Source organism: Lytechinus pictus, chromosome 17, assembly GCF_037042905.1.
Source record: "Lytechinus pictus isolate F3 Inbred chromosome 17, Lp3.0, whole genome shotgun sequence".
Taxonomy (NCBI): domain Eukaryota; kingdom Metazoa; phylum Echinodermata; class Echinoidea; order Temnopleuroida; family Toxopneustidae; genus Lytechinus; species Lytechinus pictus.
Window position 1 is genome coordinate 18182765 of NC_087261.1, and position 23032 is coordinate 18205796.

At 35.1% G+C, this 23032-nt stretch overlaps 1 protein-coding gene across 1 annotated transcript in view; it reads left to right on the forward strand.

The window, feature by feature from the left end:
- The window catches only part of LOC135157259 (plexin-A4-like), a 68748-nt gene that overhangs the window by 12922 nt on the left and 32794 nt on the right, over positions 1–23032 (forward strand). Inside the window, exons 4-16 of the mRNA XM_064112242.1 lie at positions 1921–2139; positions 4224–4364; positions 4726–4847; positions 7754–7886; positions 9211–9364; positions 9679–9778; positions 18217–18331; positions 19112–19249; positions 19932–20030; positions 20710–20803; positions 21160–21350; positions 21842–21996; positions 22538–22652. Of these exons, the coding sequence (XP_063968312.1) occupies positions 1921–2139; positions 4224–4364; positions 4726–4847; positions 7754–7886; positions 9211–9364; positions 9679–9778; positions 18217–18331; positions 19112–19249; positions 19932–20030; positions 20710–20803; positions 21160–21350; positions 21842–21996; positions 22538–22652 (1776 nt within the window). The remainder of the gene's footprint in view (positions 1–1920; positions 2140–4223; positions 4365–4725; positions 4848–7753; positions 7887–9210; positions 9365–9678; positions 9779–18216; positions 18332–19111; positions 19250–19931; positions 20031–20709; positions 20804–21159; positions 21351–21841; positions 21997–22537; positions 22653–23032) is intronic.

The following is a 23032-nucleotide window of genomic DNA, read 5'->3' on the forward strand; positions in this document are numbered from 1 at the left end:
CAAAGAAGGAGAACATGCAAAAAATCCCATTTCAAAGATTAATCCTTCAATTCAAGATAAATGTAGCGTAATTTCTACGAGACCTGAGGTATAAAAATTTGAGATGTTGGTGTCATAACTCTGTGTACGTGAAACGATAAACCCTGCGATGACCCAGGGAAAGGGGGCTAGCCCAGTGGAAACAAAGAGAGGAAAAATAAGAGATGAACGGATATATAACATACAAAAATATCCCCCAAATACTGATAAACATATAATTATAATGCAAAGGAGGTGTCGTGACGAATTTACATGCATCCCGCCTCCCACCTCCACACACACACACACCAAACATGATGGAAAGTGTGAACAAGGCCCTCACAGTAAACACCAACTCTCCAAGGCTGTTGCTCCGCTCCATCATGTCCATGTAGGATCCATCATGTTCACCCCCCCCCCCTTGAGCAATAAATACAGACAGAAAGCATAAATGATATTAATATTGTTTTATTTTTAAAATAACATTACACGTTGGTCTTTATCTAGATTAGCCGGGGCCTTAAGTCAACATAATATTTCGAACCAGGTAGAAGAGAGCCTGCTTGCAGATTCTCTTCTACCTGGTAATGTAAGGTAAACAAAAAATAAACACACACACACTTATATCTTTGATTGTTCAAACTTTATTCTTTGCCGAGCAAGAGCTGCGGATCAAATTGCAATTTGTTCCGTAGCTCTTGCTCGGCAAAGAATAAAGTTTGAACAATCAAAGATATAAGTGTGTGTGTGTTTATTTTTTGACCTTACATTACTATGTGAGGTATACATATACGTCATCGCAGTGGATTGTCTCTTATGTTATTTTTTTTAGAAGTCCTCCCTCCCCCATGAACAATTGATAATCCTCCGCACCAACACCCATGTTTAAAATATATAATTAAATGATAAAGCAATGCAAAATATAGTACAATTTGAAAAAGTGTATTTCCATACCATCAAAAGAACACAAGTAGTCATGCATTCTTCCTCACTTGACCCTGCCAATAAATTAATCTATGTTTTATACCTACACGTCAACACGACATAAATCGTTTATGCTGAATATATTCAGGTGCCGTGGCCGAGTGGACTAAGGTGCCTTGCTAATTGCTATACATGGAAAGTCCCGCATACATTCGTAATTCCGGAGCTTCGTTATTCCGAAGGTTCGGATATTCCAAAGGTTCGTTATTCCAAAGGTTCGTATTTCCGAAGGTTCGTTAGTCCGAAAATGAAATGAGGTTCGTAATTCCGAAGGTTCGTTAGTCCGAAAACGAAGTGAGGTTCGTAATTCCGTAGGTTCGTTAGTCCGAAAACAAAATGAGGTTCGTAATTCCGACGGTTCGTTAGTCCAAAAACTAAATGATTGACGAACCTTATTTCGTTTTCGGACTAACGAACCTTCGGAACAACGAACCTTATTTCGTTGTCGGATTAAATAAACTTCGGAACAACGAACCTTATTTCGTTTTCGGATTAACGAACTTTCGGAACATCGAACCTTATTTCGTTTTCGGATTATCGAACCTTCGGAATAACTAACCTTCGGAATAACGCCACAAATGTTCGGATTGACGAACCCTTTTACGTCTTCAGATTAACGAACATCGAGGTATAGGCAATTTACGTGTTTCGGAATTACGAACCTTCGGTATTACGAACCTTCGGAATTACGAAGTGTAACCGAAAGTCCGGGGTTCGATCCCCGGCCACAGCACCTATGCCCGTGAGCAAGGTATTTAATCGACAATGCTCTTTTGTCCTGCTTTGAAATAAATGAAAATGCTATACGCATTCTTTGTAACTAGGTGTGCGCTTGTTTAAAAAAAATATTCACTACACTCTTAGTCATATATTCCTGCCCACCAAATGCATTACATGCTTTCTGTTTTCACCTGACAGTATCCCGCTCCGAATTACACACCACCGGAATGGTACCCGTGTAGAGTTACATTTGAAGACGGGTATGTACTGTACAGTTATGTCAGTGCAACGAATCCCCTTTCTGCCTCACCCACCACTACTATCCCTAATAATGTGATTTCAACCTCAATTGTGACCACCATAGAAAGACACCACACAGTAGCATTCGTAGGAAATACAGAAGGAAGCCTACATAAGGTACGTGCACCAGGGTCCCGTCTTACAAAGAGTTACGATTGATCCAATTAATCTCAGGTATATGGAAATCCATCAAAGGTAAAAAAAAAATTCTTTAGGAAATTTGCTCAATGTCCTTTGAAAACGAAGAGAAGCATAAGGGGAAGGCAGTTGTGACACTTTTTGCATTTTGCATGTTAGAATTGATATGACTAATACTATTGTAGAAATAAGAACCTTGCCTTTAAATTTGATTCTTGGGAAACATTTTTCACCTATATATAACTTTCTACCCCCACACTGAAATTCATGGTGATCTTTGAAAAAACCAATGTCAAATGGCTCAACTTGCCCCATATGTGGGGTAAGATGTGCCACCTGCGGGGGTAAGTTGAGCCACAAAATCTAAAAGTATGCGGGAAGAAGCAGTATGTCATTTTTTTATTTTAAGTCTTTCTCTTTTTTAATCTCTATAAATACTAACATCCTCTAAAAGTAAAAGAACTATCATGTGAATTTGCACCTTTCTGCCTGCATATCAATGGCTCTTCATGTTTTCTTTTATTTTCTATTATACATTACCATCAGAATTACCATGGATTAACTTTATTATTTAAAGACGTGTGTGGGTAAAATGCACTCATCTATTTTACACCCTTTTTTGCTGAAATTTGTATTTTTCCCTCTAAAAAGTCATTTTTGTTTCAAAGTCGAAAACAATGTGGTAGGGATAAAGATTGTGTAATGGGTCATCAATACATGAAACCATCACAATGTCTGACTCATTCATTATTGGCCTGGGGTGGTGGCTCAACTTGCCCCTATGCTCAACTTACCCCGCCTTCCCCTACTGAATTGTCGAGAAAACAGTGAATGTATGAATATGCATCACTTCTAAAAAATATTTTAAACAAACATGTATTTTAGATGTTTACATTGCTGGCTTCCCATAGTTACGATTGATCGGATCAATCATAACTCTTTGTAAGACGGGGCCCAGGACTACCTCCCCGCCCCCTTCCACACGTACACACATCCGAACATTTTACACACGCCAACCTGCACACCCATTAAGCCCTTTCTTTTCTTTTTTTTTAAGGAAAAGTCTGATGAATATTTTAGGGAATGAAATATTGTATATGCAAATGATCATACTCCTAGCGAATTTTTAACAGAAGAAAACTACAGAAAGGTTTTGTTTGAACAAATCTCCTCAAGTTTATATACCATGATGAATATGCGTGGTTATATTAGTATTTACAAGTTATTTGGTAGCAGAGTTTGTTTAATGTGTAAAGTAGACCCTGCGGCAGAAGACTCGTGTTGTCATGGGTCAGCTGAACAGGGCGATCACCTAATTGTCTTAATGATGCAATTTCTGTAGGCTTGTATAGGCCTTTTTTCTTATTGGTAAATATATATTTGTTTCGTATACATGAAGTTTTTGTTACGGATTATCTTCTCTTTTTTTAAATTAACAGAAATGAAGTGACTGCAACATTATTTTCACACATTGAATAATTGTGCAATATTTTTTTTATCTGATTAGTGTCGCCAATATTGCTGATAATATTTCTTGAGAAATGAGCCAAGATGATTAATCTTATATGAATGCTCTATAATATTTTCAAAAGGTTCGTCATTTTCTTCTTACCCCTCCGTGCTTTTGAGTTGGCTTGAAATTGAAATTTTAAAAATGAAGACTGCTTAATTGACGTCGTTTTCTTTATCTCAAATCGACCAGCACCGTGTCATCTTTAATTTTCACTGACAAAATAATTCTCTAAAATAAATTATCTAACTATTTATCAAACGTTTTAAGAACAAATTCGTTCAGCTTCTCGTGAAAATAATATATATTGCAACAACAAGATAGACAGATAATGGGTTAAAAACGGTTTCAAAATATCACGTGGAAGTAGTTGTGAAGCCTCTTATCCATGAATAGACAAGAGCCATCGACACATCTCGGTTATGTGGTCGTCTTTTTTCTTCGTGATTTCTTCTATAAACTGTTTATTGTTGGATACATGTATTTCAACGTAGGCCTAATATATTCGAAATGTTAAAAGGCTAATTATCACTTGCTGTGTTTGTCAAAAAAGATTAACATAGTGAACACTTCTTTCGGGTACGTGTATGAAGACATCTTTCTTGGAGGTGGTTCTGTCTTACAGGAGATGTTCCTTGATGAATTAAAAGAGCAACTTACACTTGCTACAAGCTCAGACCGACACTCGACGCAGGTGAGAATTTTCTTATACAAGGTTTAATTGAAGTTAATGGAAATAAGACTTTAATTACCAAAAAGTCCACATGTGAGAAAAGTTAAATCTAGCATTATAGTGCACTTGGTAAGAATTTAACTAAATACATGAGGAAAAGCAAATAACGTGATAAATTGTAGTTATGGTATCACACGAAAATGGTAATCTATTTTTTTTCTAAAGCTCTGAGACGATTTTTTTGTGATATGGAGACGGACACAGCGTGCTATCAACATGAAACCGACTTTTGTATACCATTATGAATTCTGGAATAGGTCCTTATTGTAATTCATAAAAAGAACTCCGGTACAATAATTGTTTACCTCTTTTACAAATGAAGAATCGGGTTGTTACAGTCGATATAGTCAACTGTGGACAGTACCAGACCTGCGAGGAGTGCATTGGTGAGGATGGTGGAAATGATGGAGATCCTTACTGTGGATGGTGTACTCTAGAGGCAAGGCAAGTTTGCAGTATATTTACTTTCGCCCCCCTATCCATAATTGACATAGGCTTACATGATGATAATTGGACTTGAATAAATTCTATATCACTTCTTTCCGATTATTATTTGGTTATACTTTTTCATTATCTCTCTTTTTTAATGTTCTTATTTACATTGTCACTGTGCAATGAACTAAAGAACAGCATGATATACAATAACATTTAACATTAAAAATACACATTTTATAGGTGTAAGAAGAAATAATATACTTTCCAAAAGCATGTACAAAAATGTAAAATTGACCATACGATTGTGATTTTTTGTATGCTCAGCCCCTCCCCCACACTTTGAAAACCGTTCCGCGGCCCCTGTATTGTGACGTATCATCATAGGGGTTTTGGTAGTATCCTCTACAACTTGTTAGGTCTTATTAAAATTTGAAAATGTTGGTGGCTACCCCGATTATAGTCCCCTCCCCCATTTTTAAATTCTGGATACCCCCTGATTTGTGCATGAATTAAACTGATCATGAGAAATTGTTAGGAAAATAATACATTTATGCAGTATAAAGAGTATTCATTCCTAAGTTTTCGAATGTGCTCGCTCAACCATGAAAATGTTAAAAGTTCGGAAAGTGTGTGGTGATAGAAATGATGGTTGATAAAAACAACAGCAATTAAAGTCACATTTGAAACCGAATTTGCCCCCAATATTGAACTTATTACCCTTTAAAATTAGTCTGTGACATTGAAAATACCCATTTTCTAACTTTGATGCATGCTCACTCATCCATGAATAAACAAATCGATTTCATTTTTGCACAGAATTCTGCCCATAGGTTGATAAACATTACTGCCAAATGACATTGCTAAAGACAGCCTTGAAAAAAAGTTCCACCATATTTAATATTGGGTTACTTATTCATAAACATATGCACCCGTAATGTACACAAGTCAAAAGAGAGGAAGTCAAAATTTTAACAAATTTGAAATAAGGGTTTGTTTCATGGACGGTTTCTGTTACTTCTGCCAACAGTTATTTCATGAAACTTCGCACATGGCTTCAGGGTGACACTATCCAAAAGGCGCACACACCAAAATAACAATTCGATACGGCACAGAGTGGGGCCAAGGCCTTGAACTTTCTTACCATTTGCATAATTTTCGAATATTGTGTGCTCACTGATGCATTAAGCATCGGGATTTTCATAAAAATCAAATCAAATGAACCATGCAAGGAGGTTTGTGACAGATATCCATAGTTACAAATTGCATTTTTTCCAATAACGTAAAAAAGAGCTAATCACATTCCACATGTTCATTCAAGCGTGAATGTTTAATTGAACGCCTTTGAATCATTGAAGCATGTTAATTGCTCATGAACATAACGAAAAAATTGATAAAAGATCAGTATCAGTTACCAAAATGACACAATACTTGCCTATGATATTTCAAAATCGTATTTTTTGTTTTCAATAAATGTTCATTGATCCGTGAAACGATGCATATTGTTAAAGATACTCTTCCCAAAAATAATTTTCATCATATTCGATCATTTTTATTGATAAAAATGTGTAAAAAATCTAATTATAGCAAATTTGGACTTGTGTTTATTCAACCGTGAAATTTAGCCAAAAAAGTTGTATCGTCTTTTAGAAAGTACCTTTACAAGCCTTCTGACTATTTTTCATGATGAGAGTGTCGAATCAGTTCATATGAAATGGAATCAAAGTCATGATATTTGGCTTGTGACTTTTGAAAAGTGAATTTTTTGCCTTCCGACGGTGCTCACTGAAGCATGACGTAAAATACGTTCATAACATTTACTCAGAAGGTAGCTTATAAAATTACCTACACGCTCATGTAAAAATACATCAAAAACTCGCATTGGTTCGGAAATTATTGATGTTTGTTCAAGGGGGGGACTTACTTTTTTTGTTGTGTATAATTGAGGTGCAGTTCACGAAGGAATTCCCATCGAAAATCATGATCCTTGTTTTTAAATGATGTTTTTTGCCAAAAAGTTTTAGGGCGTTACATTGTAAAACCAATCAGGCCTATTTATTCCTCCTTTTTCAGGTTTCCATATTTTTTTTTTAATTATCATTTCGCTCTTTCAAAATAAAGTTTAATATAATTTGTTCAACTTTTTATTAACATGATTAAGCATGGGAAATACATTCGTTAAATAGGTTATATTTCAATTTAAACGAATTAAAGATTTTCCGAAAAAGTTTAAATATCGGAATTTCCAGAATAATACTTGGTTTTTTTTTCTTCATTTTTTTTTACTTTTTCATTCCAAGTTTTTTCATAAGCATCAAACATATTTTGAATAGAATACACCCCTAGCAGTAATACACTTTTCCAATCAATCTTATTAAAAATAATACTAATAAAAGTTCCAAAATTACCTGAGCTTTTCGAAATATTGAACGATGGTCCAGCAACTTCACATAACATTTTGACTCTTTCTATTACATTTTTAAGGACAGTTCATGTGCTACAGATACTGTTGTGTCATTAGCGAATTGACTAATCTCGACCTCAACTTTACATTATCCTTCAAACTTATACCTTAAATGATATCATACTTATTTAAATCAATTGATGCAAAAAATCTACAACTACTAAGAATAACAGGGCATTCCCCTGGACAACCTTGTCTCACTCGTCTAGTTAGAGGGAAATTACTGCATTTTTAAACTTAAATTTACACCTCTCTGCCTCAGCATATCAAGCTTTTATATAATTAATGAATTTTTTACCAAAATTAAAATTTGCAAGGGCTCTATAAAAAAAAATTCAATAAACTTTAACAAGGCCTTTTTAGGTTAAAATAAAATAGTCCCCGACTTTGTATGTTTCTCAAATAATTGATTTGCTTCCTAATCCACTTTCACGTATATCCTTTCCACCACAAGGTGTACCCGATACGAAGAATGTCCTTCCCCTAATGAATCTACCCGGTGGCTGTCTTACAATGCCATCCAATGTGTATCCATCTCAGATGTCCAGCCTGATCATAGACTGCCTTATCAAAATACAGAACAAGAGGTATGTGGTGTTCTTAGACAAGAAGTTTTTGGAGTAGAATGCTTTTGGGTGATCTCAGGTTCGGTCATGGCCTTAAAGTTTCCTAGTTATGGCACTTTTTAAACAGAAAGTTCCATTATACATTAATGGAAATTTATAGTAAAAAACGATATAAAAAATCCAGCCAGATCTTACATAAAAAAATAACGTAAAACGAAAGGCCCGATTTAACCGTGAAAATGCTGTTGAATCATTAAAATACTAACATAAACCATGAACGTTAAGGTGGAAAGACACACGGCATGTTACCAGAAATCTTGGAAACTTGTTAAAAATCTGCGGTTAGAAACGTAAGCTGTATTAAGCTATTGTGGAACGTTGTGGCCCAGTGGATTAGTCTTCGGACTTTGAAACAGAGGGTCGTGGGTTCGAATCCCAGGCATGGCGTAATTTCCTTCCGCAAGAAATTTATCCACACTGTGCTGCACTCAACCCAGGTGAGGTGAATGGGTACTCGGTAGGAAGAAATTCCTTGAATGCTTTGAGCGCCTAGGCAGCCCAGCTAAAGCCGTGGTAATAATAATAGCAGGGCCCGCTGGGAGAACAGTTTTCGGAACTGAAGCGGCTTCCCTGAGTAAATATACCCGTATTATTAATATTATTATTATCCATTGGCAATGAACTCAGTGCACTGAATCCACTTTGCTTCACGTATAATATTAGTGATTAACGTCTGGGCCTACTGATTATTTGCCTTCTCAATGGAATTAATAAAAAAATTATGATGATTAATTTATGTGTTTTCAATAAATATTAAAGAATGTTGTTTTTATTTAAGGTGCATTTTGTAGTCATCTAGCATGTCTAGGATTAATTACGAAACATTGAAAAGTCTCGCTGATGTGGTTTACGGTACACCATGTGAAGTGTTGTAGAAACAGTGGATAGGAGAAGAGAAGAAATGGATAGGCGAGAAAGTGGAGATTTGAGAGTAGAGTATTCTTTCTTGAAAGTAGTCCTGAAAAGGACTGTAAACCAGGAAAGATTGATGAGTTGAGAACAGCTTGAGTAGAAGAGCTAGTGAGGAGATGCTGGCTTGAGTCGGCGAGTAGAGATGATGAGTAGTAGAGAGACTCGACGTTTCGGGCAGGTTGACTGTCCGTCTTCAGACAGTTGTACAGCGATTGTACATACCACCATGCAAACCTTCAAACAACATTGAAAAGTCTGCTCCTACAACAAAATCGAAAAATATTTTTATATCGTTAAATATGTAACAAGAGGTCATTCAGTTATTTAAAACAATTTGCTATCAAAGGTTATCCTTTCTCTTTACCGACTCTAGATCACCATTACTGTACAGCAGCTTCCAACCCTCAAAGACAACCACCAATACCAGTGTGCCTTCGACTCTTACCTGGTCAATGCTGTTACAACGTCCGACATAGTAGTTTGTACAATCCCTCCTGTGGACGAATTGCCTACAATCCCTGTAGAAGGTGAGGCGAGAACTGTTAGTCTTATCGAGGCTCTTATGGCTTTACCATTATTACATGTATAGTTCTTTTCTTTATCTTTAAGAACTTAAAGACCTCAGTCTTTTTCCCCAGATTAATGACTGAAACTTTTATTAAACATAGGTATTTTAAGCATCTGAAAATCACTCATCATTTTGCAACGAATGACGATCCCTTGCCAATATACTGGAAACTATTTTTTTTCACTAACCATGTCGTTGACGTCCCTTAGAAGATATTGTTGATTATTTTTGTTTGTTGTTGTTGTTATTTTTTTATTTTGTTTCAACTACCAGATGACCATAAGAATTTGACTCTCTCCATGTTCTCAACGGAGACCACAGTTTACTTCATAAGCACGGATTTTATCCTGTTTGACTGCACCTATCATAAATCGTATGTAACAAATTTCACTGGATATTTAACACAGCGCGTTATATTGTATGAAGGTAATAATTGCACATTTTATTGTCTATGTAGAATGTTTTTTCCCTTTATGTGATAAATGTTGCCATGCCCCATTTGCTTAGATAAATTTAAGGAACATCTTGGAAATTCGTACTAATAACTTCGATCTGGCATCTATCGTGTATTTCCTTAAAGAATTTGCCACTTCGTTACGAATAAGAACTTGCAAGTAATTCCCTTAATTTGCAGTAAAAAAAGGGTGTAACTCTGACCCTGAGCTTTACATTTTTCTGAGCTCATTCTTGTTTATACCCATGATTATACCCATGTTTATACCCATAATAACACACTACATTTGTTACATATTATGTTTGATTTATTAAAAGGAAGATTTAATCGCGATTATATTTTTTAAGAAGTTGTGCAGGGGAAGTTGTCAACGTTTTTCCAACGTTAATTGATATGTAGGATTAAAAGTTTGTGAGACACTTCCCAGTCCAAGCTTCGAAGAATATCTTAACGATTGAACGTAGATATATTATTATATCCAGCCCTGATCGTATCTAGCATAATGTTTTTAATGCTTAAACTGACACATTCGAACACCCACACAAACACCCTCACCCACACCCATCCAGATCAACACTCTATCTATTTATTAGTATTTCATTTTTGCAATTACAATGGCTTTCCTAATTACGTTATATTTACTTTTGACTAAAACTTGTCTTATCCAAAATTTATCGGCCAGTCAGTAGGTCCATGGTACAATAATCATGATAATATCAAACCAAATGTTATCTCTAACATGTGCATGAATTTGGGAATTTTCTTGATCTGCATAGGTGGATCCAGGGGGTCGAGGCCCCCCCCCCCCCTATTGGCGGAGCAAAAAAAGGGCGGAGAAAGAAAAAAAAAGGGGGGAAAGAGAGGAGGAAAAAGGGAAAGAAAAAATAAGAAGAAGACGTGTGAATAAAATATGTTGAGGGAAAGACTTAAAAAAAAAAAAAATCATGTTACCGCGCTCGATTGCATAATTATATTGCTCAATAGGCTGATATGGAGCTTAAAGGGATCGTTTAACTTTGTGAACAGCTGATTTAAAAAATTCTCAAACTGAGTTGAAACGTGCGTATGAGTGCCTGTATTTGTCCTCAAAAACCCTGAAACAGACCACAATATAGGATGAAAAACTCTAATTTAGATACAAGTAGCAATTTATTAGCCTGATTTTGAGAACCGTCTAGTAGACGGGTTCAGCTTATGACCACTTTTCTCCAATTCAAAATGTCCGTTAGCTATTTTGACTGCCTTCTGTTGTGTGTATCTCCTATACACACACTATAAGCTGCACTGTACATTCAGTGTATACCTTGTAAACACTGTATGTAGGTCATGCTGTGTTCATCTAGAATTAATGTGTTGTGGTGCACAGATTCCCTGTATACACATAGTCATTGAAACCAACTCCCAATTATTTCAAACTTTGGTTTACATCTCCAAGGTTTTAAAATTGATCCTGTAAATATAATACTTTGAAACTTTTGGGATGGTATTTTTACACTATAAGCCTAATGTTTAGCCCATTTTCAGGAACCAAAAGGAGATTTTTGTTTAAATCAGAACAAAGTGAAATAATCACTTTAATATATCAAGTTTTGAAGTCAATATACAACATATATTTCAGCTCGGATATCGATCTTTCTTCTGTTGGATTTACAATTTGATTGTTTAAATGCCCTGTAAAATGTATGTTTTATGGTATGTATAATGAAGAATTTAGTTGCAAAAGGGGTTAGGTCCACTTTGGACCATTCTGAGAAAAACCATGTTTTTTATTCTCACTTTTTGCAATATTCTTATGAGAAAGTAAATTGTCATGATGTACTACCATATCATGTGAACATAAAATTGGGTATAAAAGAAATCTACCTGTCTTCATATTTTTTTCTATATTTAAAAACAAATATCAATGTGGACCTAACCCCTTTTGCGAGTAAACTGAAATAAATCCAACCTCTTTTGATTAAAAAAGTGATTTTTCTTTGCCACTTTCATTCATGTTTTCATTTGAATTTCGAATTTTCTTTGGTATCATCAGAGTGACTAAGAATTTAGAGGTTTAGAGACAGAAAACAATGAAATTTATGAAAAATGGACCTAACCCCTTTTGACAAATGAGTTCTTCAGAAAAGTTTGGTTGCAAAAGGGGTAAGGTCCACTCCAAGAAAATCATTTTTTTTATTCTTCCATATTACAATATTCTTATGCGAAACTGAATTTTCATGATACCCTACCATGAGAACATAAAATTGGATATAAAAGATATCTACCAGTCTTCATATTTTTAAAGAAATTTTTATCAAAAAAAATTATGTGTGGACCTAACCCCTTTTGCAACTAAACTGGAATAGACCTAAACCCTTTTGAAAAAAAAGTGATTTTTCTTTGCCATTCTATTTCTTGTTTTAATAGGAATTTCAACATTTCTTTGGTATCATCTTTTAGAGCTACTAAAAATCTGTACATTGAGACATAAAGGTCAAATTTGATGAAAAATGGACCTAACCCCTTTTGACAAATGAGTTCTTCAGAAAAGTTTGGTTGCAAAAGGGGTAAGGTCCATTCCAAGAAAATCATATTTTTATTCTCCCATATTACAATATTCTTATGCGAAACTGAATTTTCCTGATACCCTACCATGAGAACATAAAATTGGATATTAAAAAAAAATCTACCAGTCTTCATATTTTTAAAGATATTTTTATCCAAAAAAATTATGTGTGGACCTAACCCCTTTGCAACTAAACTGGAATAGACATAAACCCTTTTGAAAAAAGTGATTTTTCTTTGCCATTTTAGTTCACTTTTTAATAGGAATTTCAACTTTTCTTTGGTATCATCTTATAGAGCTACATGTACTAATAATTTGGACATTGAGACATAAAGGTCAAATTTGATGAAAAATTGACCTAACCCCTTTTGCAAGTGAGCTCTTCAATATAAACATTTTCAGCTCGCGATGCGCGCTGGAATTATTTGATTTGTCAAATACCTACTGTCTTCATGCATTCCATAAATTTAGCAAAATATCAATTTTCAGGTGTGATTTCAAAGCGTAAGGCTATAAGCTAGCGCTGCGCGCTCGCATTTTGAATGGTTAGTAATGTATCACTCTATATTCTATAACAAAACTACTTAAAATCTCCTTTTCATGAAAGTTATCAAAATTTCGGCTCGCGATTTGCGCTCCCATTGTTAATTGTTAATTGTTAAAATTATATTAACCAATGCATCCTATTCATAATTACAAAAGTGCTTCGAATGTCCAGTTTTAGGTCTTAATAGCAACAAATTTCACGCTTTCATTATGTTTATTAGATTAAGAAATAACATTATTTTTCATGAATTCCTAATAACTAAATTGTCCTTTTTTCAGAATGTAATATCGACAAGTTTCATCTCACGCCTAGGAAGAGGAATAGGAAGATGGTTATCATTTCCATATGATGACAAAATGCCCTTAGCATGTCCCGGTTCTAGATCAAAATAATAATCTAAAAATATCAGCATGCGCTTCGTGCTCGCATAATTCATTAAGTGCAATCCACATCAACTCCACGATTTTCTTACACAGTGCTTGAAATCATTCTTAAATTAACCCTTTTTTCAGATCGGAATATGAAATACTTTCAGCTCACGCTTCGCGCTCGCATTTTTTTTTTTCATGATAAAACAAAATTATTCAGAATGCTCAGAATTTAGGTCTAAATCTAAAATACATGTATGCATGTTTATTGAGATACGTAGCTTGTACTTAAAACGTGCTTAAATGATCCACTTTTAGATCGGAATTTCAAGAAAATCTGCTGGGGCTTCGCGTCCGCATTATTAATGAAGGTAGATAACCATCTTTTCATGATTTACAAAACATGAATAGAGTGTCTCTCTTTTTTGAAGGTCTGAAATCTCAATTTTTTTTTTCGCTCGCACTTCTTGCTCGCATCAATTAGTTACATCCCTTTCGTGATAAAAAAAGTGCTTAGAATTTCCATATTTTAGGTCGGAATGTCAAATATTTTCAGCTCGCGCTTCGTTCTCGCATTATTGAATTCTTGAAATGTTTATCGTTTTCATGGCTAACTGCAAACAGTCCTTGCAAGTCCCTTTTCGATAAGGCCAGAACGTATATTAAGAATTTATGTTCGCGCTTCGCGCTCGCAGTAATTATCTTGTTACATACGCATCTTGATCAGGATTAACCCTTTGCGTGCGACGGGCTTCCACAGAAGCCCAGTGAGTCGTTCACTTAGCTACGACGGGCTTCTACAGAAGCCGAGATTTTTTTGGTCTAATTCGATGAAGTTTTTCAGCTTTTTCGTAATTGTTATGTACTAAAACCTCTGCCATTATTTCCTTTATAAACCTATTTCGATAACAGAATGAAAAAAATATACAGCTACGTGGGGAAAAATCCCGAAAATAGGAAATCATTTCAACTTTACCCGATTTTTTCGTTGGATTCAGACGGGGACGAATAAATTTGGTGACGAGCACGTACGCGCGCGCAAAAGGCCTGATCACGTGAGATGTTTGGATCACGTGATTTGATCCATATCGTACGCCAACATCTTTTCTGCAAGATCGTCACGTAATAAGCTACGCGTTTATTCACCATTTTCGTCTTATTATTTGTTTCAGCAAGGAGATTTCACTCTAGAATGATATCTCCTCGGTTTCATCGATCGATTGTATTTTCAGAAAAACAAAAAAGCTTGTACGAGAGTAATGTCTTAGTACTTTGAGCTGATCTCGGTACACTTTTGAACTTTTTCACTCCCCATAATACGATCATCTCTCTTCTTCTCATTATTTTTGTCTACTATTCTGTAAAAAAAAGAGAAAAGAAAGCAGTTTAGCGCACCATTCATCTTATGCTCTTTTCAAAAGGGAAACGCCCATGTTTTTCACGATATCCGCACTACCCGAACAAAAGAAGGTCAGGGCGGCCACTCAAACAAAATCCTTCCGAAAAGAGCAGGATACAGATGGTCAACGCCCCGAACAAAAGGAAGATTAGTGTTTATCGAGAGGATGACTTATTGAATGCTTTTCGTACTTAGCAATACAAAAAGCTTTTATGAATACTTTTATTTATTTCGACCAACATACCGGAACTAAAAACAACAAACTTTGTATCATTTACCAACAACTAGTAGGTGCTTATGACATCCGTCAGTGATTCAAAGCGCTTTCCCTTGGTGATGATGCATATAAGGATGAAATAAGAACCATTTAGGGAAATGGTAGGAAAAAAATGTTGAGATGTCACGGAGAACGAGAGAGAATGAGAGACAGAGAATAAAAGGGTTAATAGACAAGTGCGCGTTGCTAAAATCCATGAATATCCACTTAAACCATGGACCTATTACGAATATAGATTACTAAAAAAAATCCCACAACGTTTGTTTGTCGCAACTCGGTCCTCAGACCCTTGTCAAACTGATGACTTATTTTTATTATTCTTGTTTGACATACCCCTTCCCCCTCCAGATAGAAATGTTCTGACCTGCACTCTAATATTGCTTGTTTGTCTCCTCTCTCCGATTTTCTGCTTTTTTTTCGTCAATTTCTTATTTTTTTTAACCGGCGAAAAGCGTGGTAGAAAAGATTCATTTAGAAAAAATCCAACCCACCCGTTTTTGTTCCCGTTACTGCAAACAAACATTTGGGTCGCTTACCCTGGTTAGCATCAAAACCAAAATATCTTATTTCTTACATAAAAAACGGGGGCCGCTGAGCGTTTTTGATAATGGAGGGGTTGAGCCGATAGTTGGAGGGAGTGGACCGGCCAAAAGAAAAATTACAAATTTATATAGACTTCGGATTTTTTTGTACATGTTTGCTGAAGGGGAGAGGACTGAAACTTCCTACCAACTCCGCCGCTTCTGTACTATTAGATTGAACGATTAAAACGATAGAGGCAAAAGTGAATTATCTAATAATAATAATAATAATATGCAACATTTATATAGCGCTTAATATAAATGTTTCTAAGCGCTGCATACTATTACTATTATGATTTGTTTTAATGATTTATTTATTAACATTATTACTTCATGTGTTTTTGGTTGTGAAATCAAGGAGACAAATAAAAAATAGAACAAAACGAAAGAACAAATAAAAAACACTTTTAATTGCAGATGTTATAATTTATTTAAGAAAAAATAATTTCTCTTACTTTTAGTAGTTGCTAGCATGGCTCTTTTGGAGGGAAAAGTAAAATAAAGAAAGAAACATAGGAAGTGACAAGGAGAGAGTCGGGAGACATGATTTCAGATTTACAATTTTAGTCACTCGTACTCGTGTAACTTTGAAATAATTTCAAGATATTACCAATCGAATACTGGTGCGCAAACTTCAGGAAGAAAATTATTTTACTATTACAATAGCTGCGTGGCAAATCGAATTAAATGAGACATATAATTTACGAAAAAATCTTTAAAAAAATGATTTTTAGTGAAAGATGGAGGCCTCTGTCTTGCCATATCCTCAAGCCCCAAGTTCACAAAAAATAGATTAGTCGTGCCGTGCATTTTCTTTTGCGATAGATATCTACCCACGTTATTGGAAATGGAAGATGATATAGAATTTATTGTGAAATGACAGTTACAATATTGTAGTAGTTTTAAAAGGTTTTTCGGGACTTTTTTTGAGAATCTGGGAGAAAACCCCCCTAAATTTTCGACATGATGGCAACGATGCAATAGGATGAGAGGCTCACAAATGCAACAATCTCTGATCAATACAAGTTGGCAAAATCGAGGCATACTCTCGAAACGATTTCCGATGAAGAGAGAGAAAGGGAGAGAGAGAGGTAGAAGTAATGTAAAATGACAGGTACTGAGAAGAAATAAATCAGAGAGAATTGATAGAGGGGGATGGGGCGGGTATACCTCGTAATCCAAATCGGGGAGAAGGAAGACGATACATATATCATTTAAATGAGAAGAACTAAAAGGGGAAAAAAAGGTGTAGAGGGGAGGGGATATAGAAATACTTTATAAAAAAAGAAATACTTCCCCTTTTTGTATACGTTTCCTGAAGGGGGGGGGGTGGACTCCCGCCTCCTACCAACTCCAACACCCCTGTACTGTTTTAATTGAACGATTAAAAAGAAAGAGACAAAAAGTGATACAAATCTTTCATGATTTATTTATTAATTTTGTTTTCGATTGTGAAAAACACCAGAACGGTAAAAAAAAAAAAAAATGGAGGAACATAATAAAACACTTTTAATTTAGATGTTACAATTTCATTAGATGAAAATAATTTACTTTCTCTCATTGTGACGAACAGTAGTCGGTAGCATGGTTATTTTGGAGGGAAAAAGAAGATAAAGAAAAATGAAATGTAGAACGAGACGAGGAGAGCGTTGGGAGGTATGATTTCAGATCCACTATATAATTTGAAACTTATTTACACCTTCACTCTTTGAAATTGCAACGGAAAACATTTCGAATATTGGTATGTAATCTTCAGGAACATTTTTTTTTTAAATACAAACCATAATCTATGAAAAGATACCAAAGACGATATTTAGTGAAACGTTGAGGCCACCGTCTTGAAGTCCCCCAAAAATCACAAAATAGTTTCGGACTTTCGTTGCGCGGTGTTAAATCGTCATCATCGCACTTGCAAGGAAAAATTCGCGCTTTTTTGTTCATTCTGGAAAATAAAGGTATTTGGTATGCTGTGATTTCACCCAAAACGGATTATCGTTGTAATTATACACTTTGCAAATGATCTCTCTACAAGGAGGTAAAGAGACAATTCATGAGTAGCGGGACAATAGGCAATGAAAAAAAGCACTAGAGCAGACAACAAAGCGGTATCGATCGAACCCGACCTGTCCGCGCGTGCTGATTGCCCTTACGCATTTTTGTACACAGTGCCTATTGACTTGGGGAAAAAGCGAAGATTTTACAAAATAACACGACTTTTTCCTCATAAATTTCTTAACTATTCTGTTGATTTGAGAAGCGAAACCTGTATTTCTAGAAAGAAAAATGTCTGATCTTTCATCTTTACATTTACTAAAAATCCTGAAAATACATCAGTTTGGCGAAATTAGCAATTGATTGGGAAAACACCGCCACAGATCCAAATACCAGCAATGTACCAAAACGGCTCCGCCGCAGGGAGAGGTATCGGGATTCGCGGGTCCGCACGCAAAGGGTTAAAAACATTGCTCAGAATGTTCAATTGTCAGGACAAAAAAAATAAGATTTCCAAAAAAATCTATGGGCGAAAGCTGGATCCGCCACTGGATCTGGACCGGTATAAAATAAATAAATTGCCTTTTGAAAAAAAATGTCAATTTCACTGTAGTATTATAAGGAATAAAACTGAGTTTTCTTTTTCAGTTGTTCATTTTGTGTCTCAAGTGCATGGCCATGTGACTGGTGTGTTTATGACAACATGTGTACGCATGAGAGCAGTTCATGCCAAGACGGTGAAACAGTGGTGATTGGAGAAAATGTAAGCATTTTATCAGTAAAAACATAAGCCTATACCGTGTAGATTTTCATCTCGGGTTACGTAATTTATTTAGCTTTTGTATCAAAAGAGGTTTAATGTAATACTTCAGCAAGTCGCTGATTAAAATACGATGTTTGTGAACCTTTGAAAAGTAATAAAAACATATTTAAAAAATCGCTGAATGAAATCAATCTTGATTTATTCTTCTTCTTCTTCCTAAAATTAATCTTCATTTTTAAAAAGAATTTTGATATGTTTAAACAATCAGAATTGCTTTAAGATTTATCTTTTAATTGTTGGTTTTATTCAAGTTACTTCAGGCAAATTGATTTAAAAACTTAGAACGTAGATGTACCATATTTGATTCATGCTTTACAGCATTGTAATAGTAAGTATCATGTTCAGCATCTTTGATATATTAGTTACACTCGTCATGATTCTATTGGCATAACTAATTATCATCTTCATTATTGTAATTGATCATCATGTATCATAGTTCGTTATGATAATTATTTCTACTATGTTTGCTTCGTTGCTGTATTAAGTAACATTATCCGTTTAAAATCATAATACTTGGCTACTACTACGACTACTACCAAAACATATATCATAATGTAGTCATTATGTCCAATCTCATCATGAATATTATCATTACCAGCATTACCCCTATGATTTAACATTTCATATTTGAAATCATATCAAGCTCTCCATTTAACCTTGGTTAAGAAATGTCATAAGAAACACATAACTGATTATACCCATTGAATTTATTCCATTTAGAATCCCAAAGGTTCTGGAGACAAAGGACAGAGTTACTGTCCTCAGCTCGTTGGTACATCAGAAACCTTCTTCATACCAGTGAATATTCCTTCAAGTTTCTCACTAGTGACAAAAAATATTCCTACAGATCAAACAAAGGTACTGGTGTGATGTAATGCCAGTTGTAACGTGAACGTTTATATTTATCCTTACATCCACGACATTTCGCCCACTGTCACTCATTGCAATACACTTCAAAAACAAAAATGCGAAAAGGGTGGAAAGGGCCGAGTAGTGATTAGACAGCGTTGTCCTCCCTTATCAAGAACGCTGTCACTTTTCAGCCATCTGCATGACCTACCCATTCCATCCTTTCATTTTTTAAAGAATATATCTTATACCCACATTATATACTTATTACTTTTACTGCAGCTTTAATACCAGGGCCTACTGCCGGGTTCGCAGCTGCTGCTGTAGTACTTTTTTGGCTAGACTGCCCATGGTTACTTTTAATGCAGTTAATTTTGCAGATGCGGCTGTTGTTGCTGCCACACTTAGTTTCTCTGAATGTTAGATTTCATGTGACCGCATAATAACAAATGCCTCTACGAATAGGCCTATATACCTACTGCTATACTGTCAAGGCTAGACCGATTAGCATGCAGGTTTTAAATCACAGTGATTGAATGAAACCATAATCAATTTATTATTAGTATCATTGTTAGTATTAAGTATTGAACGTAGCAAACCTTTGCTCTTGATAAGAATCAAATCATTATAATAATGTTGATGACAAAATGTATATTTGATGATTTTATTTGTTTTTATTCTATGTTCACAGATCCAGTCATTCGATTGCATTCTTCTAATTGATGGAGATGAGACACGAGTAGAAACTACATTCTTCAATGAAAGTTATGTTTTGTGTGGGGCTAAAGAGGTGAACATTACTTATTTAACGTATTCAAGTCATATCGTGTATGCGTCAACATCCTTCAAAATGCAGATATTCTATAATTTATTAACTGAAAGTATTAAATTTCATCAAAGAATATTTAATAAATTCATTCCTGCCGATGTATATAAACGCTCTTTTAAATATCTAGAGCGCCAATGTCATGCTTCACATACTTGATTTAATATTTGCCTCAGGAACAGTCTTTTACGTATCTTTGACAAATTGAAATCACAGAATCGCTCCGTAAACGTGTAATTCTCAACCGCAACCTTGTCGAACTGTTCCTATATGAACATTGACACTCTAATATCTGTTATATTTTAGCTTTTATCAATAAACACCTATTACATTTATATCTCGCCCACGTCTCCTGCCAATTAGCACATCTCTTTAATACAAGAGTGACTTTATTACAACAGAGTTATTAACAATTAGTAGCTCAATGGCATTACTAATGGCAGTGTATAGCATTTATGAGAACAGTTCAATGGGGAGGCTTGATTAGACCGAACAGAATGTGCTAACAAGAAATTAGATTATAATGGACAAGCATTTCCCGACATATCCGTCTCCCATTCTTCTTAAGAAGAAAATACTAAATATTCAAACAGATGAAGTATACTCCAGCATTGGCATTTTTAAATTATATACATTTTTACAGTACATGTATGATGACGACATCCTTCAGAACAATGTAAGCGTCTCCGTTCAATGGAATGACCAGCACTATATAGATGACCCTAATGATGCATATGGTATGACAAAAGAATCTGCAGTAATTTTTCTTTATCTATCTTCTAATTTGAAACTTCTTAAAACATTAACGTATTAACAAGGTATTTTCTGTGTAGTAGCTTTAGGCACAATGGAAACTGCTGTGCTTTATTTCAACTTCTGTGATCAACACCTAAACTGTTGAATTACTTATTATCAGTATAAAAAAGTAACGACGATTTATTATTTTATTTAACGTTTTACTAGCATAAATTGCCCGCAATTTAATAAATTGGTGAACCATTTTTTGAGAAATCCGTACATAAAATGTGAGGGGCTTGTATTTTGGTTTGCGAAAATATCTTGTAATACGAACAAACTTACTTTTACCTTGAAGTAACTCTGTACAAGTGTTCAGCCAACGATGGAAGCTGCAGCCGGTGTCTATCTCCGGAATCAACACCTTCGTTTCTAAACTGCGGTTGGTGTGGGAACGACTGTAATGTCATTGAGAGTGATGTTTGTCAGAGCAATCGATTTGTCAATCAGAATGAGGCCAATCTTTGTTCATCACCAGTAATAACTGAAGTAAGATGATATTATACTTCATGGGGTTTTTTAGAGTAATAAGAGTCAACTTGTCAAAAGTCTGCCTCGCGTCTTCTATTGCAGCTTTCCTGCAGTCCTCAATGTTTTGTTTATGAATACTGTGATGATTTTTTTATGAAAAGCGGTTTGCAGGATTGTTTTTGGGTAAGATGCTTCTCTGAATTTTGACAGGGTGTCTTTAGAGTATGTTCTTGTTGTATTTAACAATATTAGATATTGGCAGGCAGAATTGATATACATGTATATATATATATATATATTTATTTATCATATTATGGTTTCATCATTTGCTTTCCAGAGCAAAAAAAAAGATGTAAAAAAATGATACATAGTCAAGTGATAAGCATTACCTTCTGCCTAATATGGTTAAGGTCTATGCCGTTGTTATTTATTATTATTATGAATTATCAATGATCTTTGTAATAAATGTGAAAGGCCAAAAGATAAAAACAAATCATTTTTTTCTATAGTTTTATCCCATATCAGGTCCAATTAATGGCATTACAAGATTGGAAATCATCGGAACCGACCTAGGAGTGGCATTTCATGATGTACTAAATGTTACAATAGGAGACTTGGTGTGTAGCCTGACTGACATGGATTCCTACTATCAACCAGGGCAGAGGTAAAGGTGTCGTATCGGGAGGGGGGCGGGGGGCAAGGCCCTTGCAGGGCCATGGATATCACATTTAATATCGTAGACAAATAAAAAGCGCTCGCCGTCATCATCAGAAGTAAGAAGGTCTGCGATGTGTGATTTTAGAGCTCACCTCCGGTGCTATCATACCACTAGCAAATGGCCGAAGAAGACATGATTGTTTACATCAATGTAAAAAATTTAATAATCATGATTATTTTGTGATATCTTTATTACATCAAACTCCCAGAACATGCAGCTATGCACGTATTCAACTTAAATTTGTCTTTCGTATTCCTACAGTCTTCCCAGTATGTGGCAGTTTTTGAGTATGCATTAAATGTCATTCAGTCCTCAATGTGTGCACGTCATTGGTTAATTGCCATTGTGCGTGTCATCTCTAATTCTTTCTTTGATTCATGATTCATTAAACATAGTATAAGAATATATGCAATATTTTTTGTCTGAGTACACATATCAGTTTCATTTTTAAATAAGTTATCAAATGACACACCGTCTCTCTTTTCAGCGTTAGTTGCCTAATACGGTTATCTTCCGAGGTAACATCAGGACAAATCGCGATTAAGATAAGGTCTGGTGAAGAGACTAGGACCGGAAACAGTAAAGAACATTTCCACTATAGGGTTAGTGCATTCAAAGGAACTATAATCATTTGTTCATAACACTAAGCATACTAAACGCTTTGATAAATTTTGTTAGAAAACCTATCATTTTGTTTTACGAATTCACATGTTGGGCAGTTATTAAAAACAATTCTATGGAGCTAAAAAAGAAACATTAAATCAACTAGATTCATAGCATTCCAATTTGATGATAAATATTTTTTTTTCAATCACACAATACTTTGAAACAAGCTTAATATGTACATTTTCTTTATTGCCTAATAGGTCTACATATTTTATCTAGGGTGCCATACAAAATTCCTCAATGAGTTATCGTGTCGTGTGGTCCAGTGGTTAGAGCATTGGACTCATAACCGCAAGGTTGTGAGTTCGAATCCCAA